The sequence below is a fragment of the Tetrao urogallus genome (assembly GCF_951394365.1).
Source record: "Tetrao urogallus genome assembly, chromosome: 7".
In the NCBI taxonomy this organism is placed as follows: Eukaryota; Metazoa; Chordata; class Aves; order Galliformes; family Phasianidae; genus Tetrao; species Tetrao urogallus.
Genome location: NC_136820.1, coordinates 10,347,438 through 10,360,073, shown reverse-complemented (window position 1 = coordinate 10,360,073; position 12,636 = coordinate 10,347,438). Strand labels below are relative to the sequence as shown.

Genomic DNA, 12,636 nt, shown 5'->3' with positions numbered 1-12,636 from the left:
ATATTTGGAGAACAAAAGGCTTAACACTGGTTTTTTTCCTTTAGATTACATAACTGATTATCAAAATGAGGTGACTGTCCCCCTCTATTCTGCCCTCATGAGGCTTCATCTGCAGTACTGCATCCAGGCCAGGACCTTCCAGCACAAGGAGGTTGCTGAGCTCTTGGACAGGATCCAGAGGAGGGCCACAAGGGTGATCAGAGGGCTGGAGCACCTCTCCTGTGAAGAAGGGTTGAGGCAGTTGGGTTTGTTCAATCTGGAGAAGTGTACAGGGAGACCTCATCACAGCTTTCCAATACTTTAAGGGAGCTTAAAAAGTCACTTTCCATCCTGCTTGTACACAGTCTGATGGTGACAGGACAAAGGAGGGATTTTCTTTACACTGAAAGAGAGGAGATTTTGGTTCAATGTTAGGAAAAAGTTATTTACTCAGAGTGTGGTGAGGCAGTGGCACAGCTGTACATGAGAAGCTGCAGATACCCCATCCCTGGAGGGGCTCAAGACCAGGTTGGATGAGCCCTGGGCAGCCTGGTCTGGTGGATGGCAGCCCTGCCCACAGCAGAGGGGTTAGAACTTGATATTTTAAGACCATTGCAACCTAAGCTACTCTATGATTCTAGCAAAACGGATCATTTCCTGTTTCAAAACTACAATTTCTGGGATGTGCATGTGTAGAATATAAACTAAGCATTTCACAAAACGGTGAAATTTACTTCAGACAGTGCAGGTAAAAATTTGCTCATAAATTTCAACTAAATTATTAAGAAATCAGAAGCACAGTACACTTTTGAACTTAAATATTGATACAGAACTGCAGCACTTATTCCAGTTACTGTGACTTATATGCTCATCCAGAAGAGACTGTTTAGATCAAGAACTGGTCATCACATTTTACTATCTTTAAGTATGACATTTTGAACAAAAGGCATGTAAATCTGTTGATTTACCATCGGCATGCAAGGAATATGGGAATCTTACAACACTGTTGCTTTACTACTCTGAGATAGGCTCTTCCTATCTATGATTTTCTTTTGGAAAAACACAGAGCATAAAGAACAACAGAAGAAATTGTTATTCTTACATTTTACCAAGAGGCATTCTTAGCTTCCAGTGAGAAAAACGCAAAGCAATAGAAAGCAAAGCTGCATTACAAGCAGAACAGTCAGTGAGGTGGCCTGCAAGCTATGAGCTGATGGGAACTGATGGGCAAACATCCATTTTTCTTCTAAGATTCAAAAGCGACAAAGTGCTTTCATGAAATAAGTGCTGCTTTTTTAAAAATTGAGATCAGAATGGAAGGTGTAGTTTATGTAGAAACACATACTCTGCCTTTGCATTCTGTTCTGAGCGCTCGCAAGTATCACATACAAACTGAATACTACAAACTGTACAACAAGTCTCAGTTCAGCATTACGTGGATAACTGATGCAAAGTAGCACAGCTTGGAGATCAGCTTTTTTATATACAAAAGATCTCAAGCAGAAAAAGTCAATTTTTTTTTTTTTTTTTAAAGAAAAAAAATTCAGGTAGAGACCAAAAACACTTGTTAACAGATAAGGCCAGCATACGTATAAGGAAATGTAGTTTGACAGTTGTCAGTTAGATTCCACAGAATTTATATTCTGGCCTGATAATGGCATAGCTTAAAAATGTTGCATTAGAATCACAGAATCACCAAGGTTGTAAAAGACCTCGAAGATCACCCCGCCCAACCATCCACCTATCACCAGTGTTTCCCACTAAACCATGTCCCTCAGTACAACACCTAAATGCTTCTTGAACACCTCCAGAGTCAAGTACTCCACCACTCCACCACCACCACACTGAGCAGCATTTGCACAGTGACTCAACACTCCTTCTGAGAAGTTTTTCTTGACATACAACCTGAACCTCCACTTGCACAACTTAAGGCCATTCTCTCCCACCCCATCTCTGTTACCTGGGAGCAGCGGCCAATGCCCACCTCACCACAGCCTCCTTTCACAGCATTGTTTTGATGCTATGGGTTAAGAATTAATGTACTGAACCAATCCAGTGAATCACCTACTTGCAAACCAGCTCCAAAGATTCCTCTTTCCTGTAAGTTTATCACAATCTGCCAGGCTACTAAAGGCAAGTCAGGCTTAAAATCTGTCCTGGAGATGTGTGAAGTTTGTGTATCTGTAATAAATAGCTCACAAGAGGCAGACATATCACTGAGCCCATCAGAAATGTGTGTCTGCCTGCCCACGATAAAAACAGACTTCCACTCCTCGTCTACGTTTTAAAAAATTACATATCTGATTGATGTATAACTAAACTGCAGGAAAGTGAGCAAAAGGATCAAAAATGCATTTCTTTGAATGTTGAGCTGCTGATGGCAGCATGACGACTCCCCCTGTGTGGAACCGTAGCATTTTTCCTTTCAGTTAATGCCAAAGAGTACTCAAGGCAGCCCGATGTGCTTACTGCTAGATGCAGCAATAATGCATCCTCCCCATCTCACAGATTGGGACTGGAATTCAGCAAAGTTCTCACTAAGGCAATTCTTCCACGTGAGCTGCTGAGATTCTGTTCAACCTCTTCAGAAAGCTTTAATTATTAAGTAGCAGTAGCATTTCTCTAATAACTTGTTTTGTTTTTTTTCCATTATAAGTTCCTCGGATACCTTCCTTTGCTGAATGCCACTGAGAAAGCTCTTTTAAGGATGTGCATCTTCATCAACCTAGTACAGCACTGCATGAGGAAATGCATCCCAGCTTCTATTTTATCACCTCCATTTTAATTCCTGAGCAAGAGAGAACAAGATGAAGAGAAAGCAAGTTCTTTCTTAAGCTCATCCTTTACTGCCGTCAATTATTTTACCTTGGTCTTATCTTAAACCAGTGTTTAAAGATTTCCCACCATCTCTGCTTCCTCTGTGCACAGTACTTTGTTCTGCCCTCCAGGGACACTTTAAAACAAGGATACCACTCTCCCTTAAGCTCCTTCACCTGATGAGACTTCCTTTCTGCTTAAAGGCCATCATTACACACTTGTACACAGAAAAGCTGTGTGAGTGCTGCAAAGCCTTCCTCTTCCTCAGGTCTCTTCCTAAGGTAATTCTGAAAACATTGCGAATGGCCTCTTTTTTTTTTTTTTAAACAACTTATTCATACAACAAAACTAAAAGATTTGATCTGGTTTTGATAGTAAAAATTGGCAAATCCCTGTTCTACAAATATGACTGAGAACACTTTTTAAAATGACAGCCTCCATGGATAGCTATTCTGAGCAAAGTTGTGGAAAGTTGGTGAAGCATTAACTGAATACTACAGAGTAGATCGCAATACTACAGGCAATACTTGCAAGCATGTCTCAGGATCACTGGAAATACTGATGAAAATGCAATAACAGCAAAGAAATATTCACAGCTGGGAGCAGGAAGAAGATTCAGTTCAAGTGCCCTACTCCCAAGGCACAAAAAGCTTATAAATAAACTGTATACTTTGTCAGCTATAGTATTTTGAGGAAACAATACATACAAAGATAAGAACTCATCCCAGTCCTTTCTCCATATTTCAAACTACTCACAAGTTAGGGTGAAGGCAGACTTTTTAGGCAGCCTAAAACCATTCCAGACATTTCTACCAGCAACAACACACAAACATTTGCAAAGGCAACAAATCTCATGAATGAGAACCCAGCCCAGTTCCCTCTTTCACACTTCCAAAGAAAGACAGGTGCACAGAGTTCCTTGCAAACACACAGTAGTGCTCTAATTGAAAATGGCAACTGGAGCGTGATTACATAGAAACTTTTCACAACAAGCGCCCCTTTTTAGTGCCCAGTGGATGATGAAGCAGGGTGTAAACAAGTGCAAAGCATTCAGCTTTTCATCTTAGCTAGCACAGTAAACTGATTTTTAAGCAGGTATTTCCTAATTTGAGAAAACGACTATGTGATCCCACTGGTCTGGTTTTTTCCCCCCCGTTTTCATTTCCATGCTCTTTCAGATTTACCAGACTGAAGGCTCTGAAAATTGATTCCAACAGTAGATTTTTCCCCAATAGAGGATGCTCAAGGCCATGGGAACCAGGGAAGAGCATGTAGCTTTTACCACTGCTTTACACAAGTTCTCCCAGCTGACTTCCCAAGACTACACTTCTGCAAATGGTGAGAAAAATCTCTTCACTATACATGACATGAGGGCACTTGAATTAAAAAAAAGTAGCCGTGCAGATAGAACCAGAACCCAGCATCCTGCTGCTGCTGCTGTAGAAGATCCCACCAATCATCTAGAGGAGAAATCACCTCAAATAGATCCATTTTCAGTAATGAAAACAGACCTCTACAGTGCATGTTTTCTCTTTCCTTTGTCCCTGCATTATGTTTCAGGAACTGAACTACAGAGGTAGAGATTACTGACTGAGCTAGTGGAACGTTATGATATTTCATCACATATATTAACTCAGAGTGACAAGATTTGATTTCAGTTAAGACAATCTGTCTGATTCAAATGAGTACTAATGTCAAGACCAGCTGATGTAATAAGACAGGAAATGCAGTACTGTGGATATGTCTAGATGCTGAGGTGAGGAGAAAGCTGAAGAGAAAGCAGCAGTGATGGGTGAGATAAAAAATGAAGGCAAAAACTAACTACTATAAAGTGGATTTAAAATAAATAGTCACTTATTACTACCTTGGGTATAAAAAAATCTCAATCAAAACCTTAGTATTTCTAGTGTTCTAACATTATAATTCATGTTCATATTTCTAAACTAGACGCAGGAGGAAAAAATTCCCAGTAACCACTTTAATCAAATATTTGCCAACACAGAAGATTTACAACCTTTAGTTTTCAGACTTCTGACCTTGCATAACAACTTGGGAAATGAAAAGAGCTGTGTTCCTTTTTTTTTTTTTTAAAAAAAAAAAAAGCTACAATAAAATGTAACTCCAGGCTGCAAGTTTATGTGTATACATTCCCAGAAATGTACTCAAAGCATTAGGAGCTGAACAGAAATATTATGAAAGATGTTCTATAGGATATGAGGGAAAACTGCACAGAAGATTCTACCTATCTTTACAATAATAAAATGATCTTTCAAGCCTGCCCTTTTTAAATATGCATGTCAGGTTAAGAATTTAAGGGAATCAGCGCTCTCCTCAATTTGTTGTGGAACAGGACCATACCCACATGAAAAAAAGAACTCTTTTTCCCTGAAAGAGTTAATGAAAGGAAGAGAGCTAACTCTTTATCTGAAAGAGCCCTTCAGCAGACAGACCCATGGAATAGAGGAGGCTTCCGAAATATTAAGACTTGGAACATAAAATATCCAATGAGATTTCAGGCTGGGAGTAGACCAAGATAAAATATTCAATAAGCCTGCAGCCTGACCCCACAGACTTCCAGTGGCGTTTGAAAAAGATGAGCTCACTTTATCTTTCCATACAGTGAAAGTGACTTCAGGCAAGTTTACCAGCAGCAGAAAAAAAAAGCCAAAAGCAAGTTTTGGCTGCAACAGAATTTACAAAATAGTCATAAGCAAAGACACATTCATTAGCATACACTCAAAAAAACACAAAGAACAATACTGAATTATGAAGATGCAATAAGCTATAAAGCCTTATTCTCAGACACATTGTTGCAGAATAAATAGAAGTCACATATTTCTATTGAAGAGTCAGAACAAACATGACTTTCGTGGCACATAAGAATCTCTTAAGCACTGACTTCTAGGAATATTCTTTGGAAAACAAATGCAAGAGTGATGCAATTTCTTCATATTAAGTGAAAAGATGAGTAACACCTTGAAATTAAAAGAGGTGCAGGGCACAGATATGCGTGCAAGACTAAGCTCTCTGAAGACCTGAGATGCCCGGGCAGCTGGGGCCAGTCAGCCAGACTGCCAGTTCCAAGTCACATACGGTAGGACCTGGCCATATGCTCCCTTGCTTAAAAAGAATATCACTGCCCTTCTTCCTGATGATGGTCTGAAGTTCTTCATTTCAGCTAAAGATTCATTTATTCCATGTTGGCTTTCACAAGCTGCCAGTGATTCCAAAAGTATTTTTAATAAATTTGAAATAGATCATAAAAACTTTGATCTAAATTTTGATTGGAGAAAACGCAGGTAGCATTTTCAATTACCAGATCCATCTTATACCTAGAAGAGAAGAAACCCCAGTGTGCAAATCTTAAGTTTCTGCGCACTGGCAGGAGGTAATTTCATGATAACTACAGCATGAAAGCACCTCACTATTTCCATGATGCGATACAAAACATCCAACCAGAAAAGTCTTCATAAACTGGTATGTTCATCTTACTGTTATCTCAACCCTACGATTAATTTTGTATAGGATGCCCATTCAGGTTGAAATTGTAGCATTAAAATGGGAAAAGAATATCCAGAATACGCTCTAGCATTGACTAAAATTCAAGAAAAATCCCCAAACCAACCAAACATCCAATAAACTAACTTTGTTATGCCACACAGCTCTTTAAAGCAGAGGACAAATCCCAAATTACTGCTTGAAAAATCTTTCCAGGAATACAGAAGTAGCTGTTGGCATTGCCTCTACGAAGTGTTCTGAAATAAACATCATTAAAATAACCAAGCTATTCCTTGATAAGATGATATACTTAGCCTTCACAATATACAACATACAGTTGCAATTTCACCCAGTCAGACAAATCAGAAGACTAAAATCCCAAACTGCATTGAGAAAATGAAAAAGGATTTCCACAGCATCTCCTCCAATACAGTTACAAAAAAAAAAACTTAAAAGGGGATCAGCAAGTGGTAGTCTCAAAGTATAGAAGTAATATTACTTTATCCAACAACTGCTCAACCCTACATCCTAGAATATTGTAAAAATTTATTTCTTCAAATAAAGTTATGGAGATTAAATGTACCCTTGCTTGTCAGTTACAAAGACATTTAAGAAGTCACAGAGCTGACCACTGGTGGCTGGCAGAGCAAACTGGAGAGATATTTTCACATTTCCCTGATCCCAAACATTTCTTCACCATCACCAACCAGTACATGCGAAACAGGAGTGAGACACGCCTTGAGGATGACTATGTGGCTGCTGCTGGTGGTTCTTTCTTCTGATGAAGAAACTTCCAATTCCATCCAAACACTTGATCTATTACTCTGTTCATACAGATGAACAGAAAAAAAAGATGTCTATAAAACAACAAATGAATGCATAAGGGTTTATATATGTATGGCCTTCACAGTGGTTTTTTAGTTATTTTGGAACATTTCAGTAGTCATAGAACATGTCAACCCACAGACTCCTCTATTTCATGGCTCGTTGGCTTTTGCAGTGGGCTGTGACAGCCACAGACAGGTAACAGAAGCGTATCTATGGCAATGAGTAACAGAAGCCTGCCCCCAGGTCCTCTCGTAAGCTCCCTTCCCCATGCACAGAGCAGCAAGAGGAGGCAGTATCTACTTGGAATGGAGATTGGAACTTGAGGAGGCAGAGGAGAAAGAAGGATTCTGGAATTAAGGAAAACTGAGGGGAAAAGCAAAGAAAAATGAAGAGTGAGAGAGAGTCTTTCCTGTAGCTAGATTCCTATTTAGATACTCAGATGGCTCCGCTGGTATTCCACATGTTCAATGCATTTCCAAGCTAACTGGTCTCTGCAGCCTTTTTATACATAGGTCCATATAAGTGTTCTGGATTAGCAGTCAAAGGAAAGAAACTCTTTTGGAGAAAAATAAAAATTGTACAAAATAAAAAAAAAAAAAAAAAAAAAAAAAAAAATCAAGCTGATCCTTCTAATCAAATATTAGAAACACCAAAATGATAAGTTCTGGTTTTCCCCTGTGTTTTCATCAAAACCTCACTGAATCCATTGAATGTGACTTCAATCAACATTTACATGGAAAAAAAAAAAAGTAAACCCATTTTAGTAAACAAACCTATCTGTCCAAAAATGGCAGCCCCATTCTCCCAATTTGATTTTCAGCAACTGCATGCCATCTTCAGTGGTGATTTATTTCCTCTGTACTTCAAGTGTTACAAAAAAAAAAAAAAAAAAAAAAACTTAGAGAGAAAAAAAGCAAGAATGCCTGCCAGCTGTTCAAATACACAAGGCAGCAGATCTCACAAGTCCCAGTGCTGAATGCTCTAAGAACTCTGCTGCAGGAAGCCCTACCCGATTTCCAGACTGGCTGTTGTCTGGAGCTGCTCTTCTCTTTTCATAGTCACAGATGACACTTTCCACCCAGGTACATCAGGTTGCATTATACCTCCTGATCTCATGTAAACCCCATATGACCATATGACAGCTCAGCAGTGTCCTTGACTTTCAGGGCTTGCCAAATTAAGATGATAACCCGTGAACCAGGCCAAGTTACTTTCTCAGGAATAGTAATTTAATGAGAATTTCAGTGCTAGCACATCTGGGATGAAGACTGCAGTGCTATATGCAATTAACACTTATTACTTAAAACACATTCACACTGCAGGGGGGTACTATAATGATTTGAGAAGAGTTTATCATCAGACACTTTTGCCTGATTCCAGTACCCCATCCCGTTATTCACCCTCCTGAAGCTTTGTTCAGTAATTAAATTCAAATTAGTATTGGAAAACAGCCATCAAATGACTCTCCTAAACAAGCAGTTTAAAAAAAAAACAGTAGGATTTGGTCATTCTGGAACTGTACCTGCTTAGAAGTGAGTACCAGGAGAGCCAAAATTCAGCCCTGGATCACCAAATTGTCTTTTAGTACATATGGATACTGTAATCTTGAATTCCGACACATCAACTCAGTCTAAAAATGCAAAATTTATGCTAGGGAAAGAGCAGATTGACAGTTTTTCAGCAAGATGCGATATATCATTTCAATCCTTCATTGGGAGAGACGGTGCTTTCCAGGCAATATGAATATGCAAACACAGAGATATGCATGGTGTGCGTGTTAATTTGTAGGGAAGTATCTACCAGACAGGAAGAAAAACACAGCAAGCACATCTGTGCCACAACTGAGGACAACACTGGGACTGCCTTGAGTGCTTGTGCCCTGTGTTCCTAATGGTTTCACAGCTATAGAGAAGACAGAAAACCATGTTTAAATAAATTCAAATCTCTAGCCATATATACACACACACACACTTCTTCATCAAGTCTCCAAACGGACAGACAGAAAAATCTTAAATTCCAATCCTCTTCATATTGTCATTCAGTAATTCCTATGCTGAATAGATCCATTTTAATAGCAATTAGATTTTTTTTTTTTTTTTTTTTACTAGCCTGTCTACAGCCCGAGATCTTGCTGGATCACTGACTGTCATCATCAGAAGATTTTTCCAGCCAAATTATGTCTTCAGCTATACCTGAATGACTCTGCTCAATTTAGCTCAGCAACTGGAGCTTAATTAAAAATGCTGTTGAGAATATGAGGACCAGAATAGAAAATTCTGGTCACGTCAGAGCTGTATTAGCTCTGCAGCGCTGATAGGAACATGAACTAATAAAAACTTTTTGTTCATACCAAAATGAATATCCTGGACTTTCATTAGACAGTAGGAGCAACTGCCATAAGATGAGAGTCATATCAGCAAGCAGATCTGCTCACTGAATTTCTCTATTCAGACAATCACTTTTCAAATTAAAAACTGCATCAAATAAAAGGGATCTCAATTACAGCATAAGAATACATAATTTAAGTCCACTTACTCTGCGTATAACTGGCCACAGAAAACTGTGAGAAATGTATTTGAAGTGATTCAGAGAATTGAAATGGCCACAAAGGGCTGGATCTGTCCTTTTCAAGCATGTGCCTTTCATTTATTTTGACCTTTAATCCAAATATAGTCAATTTCTTCAACAGTTACATACAGCATAGCTAAATGCTCCTTTCTTCCTGGTTAGCTACAATGCTTTTTTTTTTTTTGCTAGTGTATCACCTTACATTTCAATTACACAAAGATACTGATTTTGAAGCACAAGGATAATTATTTTTACTTACAGAGTGACTTCCTAGCATAAACTTACCTAATGCATCCACAACAAGCTAACAAAAGAGCAAAACTACAATTAGAAAAAAAAACAAATCTCCTCTCCTGGCTGCCAACCTTGCAATGGAAAGATTTTAGACACTCATAGAGCAAAACCATACTGTTGGAATAACCAGAATAAGATTGCTGAAGTCTGACAGAGTTGGCTCAAAAGATTTAGATTTAGAAAAAAAAAAAAAAAAAAAAAGCAACACTAGATTTAAAAGAAAAACACACAAATTTGGGATTTCCCCTTCTGAATATACTCACAGCAATCTTAAAGTGCTGAAACTGCTGAAGACTGAGGGATGAATACTTGCTCAAAATAAGAGAACTGGATATTCTCATGCATACTCTCTATAACTGTGCCTTTTTTGCTATTAACCACAGACACTCAAGTTTAACTTTTAAGCAAAATAACCACTAGGACTTCACTTAACATCTAACATTCAGTTTAATGTTCTTCATTAACAATAAGCATGTTTCTAGTACAGTTTCTATTTATTATTCAAACGGCTTTTAAGATTAGAAAAAATTACATGAAGTAGGATTTTAATCAAATGTGCAATCTGCAATGCAGTGAAAGCAGACGAATTAGTTCATACGACTAACCTTCAACTGTAGACCCAACCTCAATGCTCAAAATTTGCCAATCTACTGCCAAACTACTGTCACTGAAATTCTTGCCAACTAATAATAAATACTCCTCTCTTCCACAGCACTTTACTTCTTAAGATTGGAAAGCATTTTATAATGGTCACTACCAGTATTTTTGCTATTATATAGCTTCTATGAAACAAGAGTGCCTAGATGGAAAGGTTTTATGACACTTCATTCCTTAATCATCTTCATTTTTAATAGAGACTCCAAAGAGAAGTTCAAAGTGTCATTAAGAATCTGATTCAAAGAGTGTTAGAGTTAATGGAAAATCTCCCTTCTATATTACAGATTTTTGCCACTGGGTTCCAGATGCTGCTTCTCTCTATTACCGTTGATACTTGAATTTTATCTTGATTTCATTAAGTCATCCTAAAGCATCAGAAAAATCTTTTTATTTATTAAATTGTATTAAACACTCACCTCAAACCACTGACCATGTGACTGCATTTTAAGGATGACACAAGGGTCTGGTTTTGAGAGGGCATCCCTGTCTGATATGCCTTTGCATGCAACCCGCAGCTCCACTTTTGTCAGGCATGGGCTGTTAAAGATTCCCAGGGTATTAGCTGCTGATTCATAGATGTTGCTCATTTTCTTCATTCCTTTTCCTGTAAGGAGAGAAAAGGTCCATTAAGAACACTGCAGGAATGTGCAACCCTTTTGTCCATGCAGAAATCAGCAGATGTTCTACTAGCCTATAAGAACATGTCATGGTGAACAAGATCCTTAGCAAAACAGGGGGGAAAAAAAAAAAATAAAAAATCTATGGAAGAAAGGCTCAAGTCATCCTTCATGTTTCAAAATAAGCCAAATTCAGTGATAATCCAGTGAAGCTTTCCACCATGGCCCTTTGTAGGGTGAACTGTGACCTCAGCTTATAGCTCTGTTCCTGCTCTCAATGCCACATTTCCTCAGGCAAACAGGCAGACATGGAGGAAACTCTGAATTTCTCCTGAGAATGCCTCATTCCAAGGCTTAATTAAATTTGTTCAGCACTCCTGCTATCTGTTTCTATTCCTCCATACTCCATCTAAAAAGCACACACTTCACCTTACACGAACTTTGCATAAATCCATTTGAAGGCCCCTTTCATATTGACCTTAATTTGTAAGATACATTTTACTCTGTTTCTGCACTTACTGCTGAACAGTACTTCCCCCCCTTCCTGAGCAAGTAGTCAGGATTGATGGTCCATGCAGTAGGGCAGGGTATTTATGCTGGCAAATCTTGCTGCTACACACTGCCTGCTCTTTTGTGTCAAGAACCTCTATTAATGTGAACGCAAATGGCTGAGCTAGTGGCAACCTCTGACCATTATTTCATTACAAATGCCAGCACCACCACAAATCTTGCAGCATCTTGCAGCTTGAGCTTTTGCTCAAACAGAAGCAGAAAAAAAAAAAAAAAAAGCAATTTTAACACAACAAGAAATTACTACACAATTGTTTTTCCCAATCAAGGAATACAGGAACACTTTAATATACTCACTTGCTCTGAACTTCCCAGTTTGACCCCTGAAAAGCTGTTTCCCAACACAAGGCTTAGTGCCTTCAGTGCACCTGTCCTCCTCCGTTCAAAAGAGAAGCAAAACATTTATATCACCTTCCCAGAGAGCAGATTTGTGATACCCATTTTTCCCATTAATTATGATAGTAAAATTGGAACAGCACTTCTAAATTCAGAGTAAGCAGACTTGGCAATATAGCATGGAGATCTAAGAAATACAAATAAACTTCATGAATTCAAGTCTGAAGGATGAGACAAATGATCTGTTCTCCTTGCAGATAAGAAAAAGGTACATTAACAGTGAATAGTTTTTCAAACCTGTTCAAATCCATCCAGGACCTTACCATATAGCCACAGCCTGTTGTGAATTCAACGCCACCCCCAACACACACCTTCAGTACATTTAAGTCAAGGGATGGCCTCCAACCACCCTCTCCAACTCAAGACCTATGGGCAAATTTCTTTGTAGTAAAACTGGCTTTTGAAATGTGAG

General features: G+C 38.6%; 1 protein-coding gene across 1 annotated transcript in view; it reads right to left on the bottom strand.

The window, feature by feature from the left end:
* CPNE4 (copine 4) overlaps positions 1-11,237 on the bottom strand; it is a gene marked incomplete at both ends in the record, with an annotated part of 177,015 nt that extends 165,778 nt beyond the window's left edge. The window contains one exon of the mRNA XM_079538280.1: positions 11,058-11,237. Within this exon, the coding sequence (XP_079394406.1) occupies positions 11,058-11,237 (180 nt within the window). The remainder of the gene's footprint in view (positions 1-11,057) is intronic.
* Between the last annotated feature and the right edge of the window lie 1,399 nt (positions 11,238-12,636).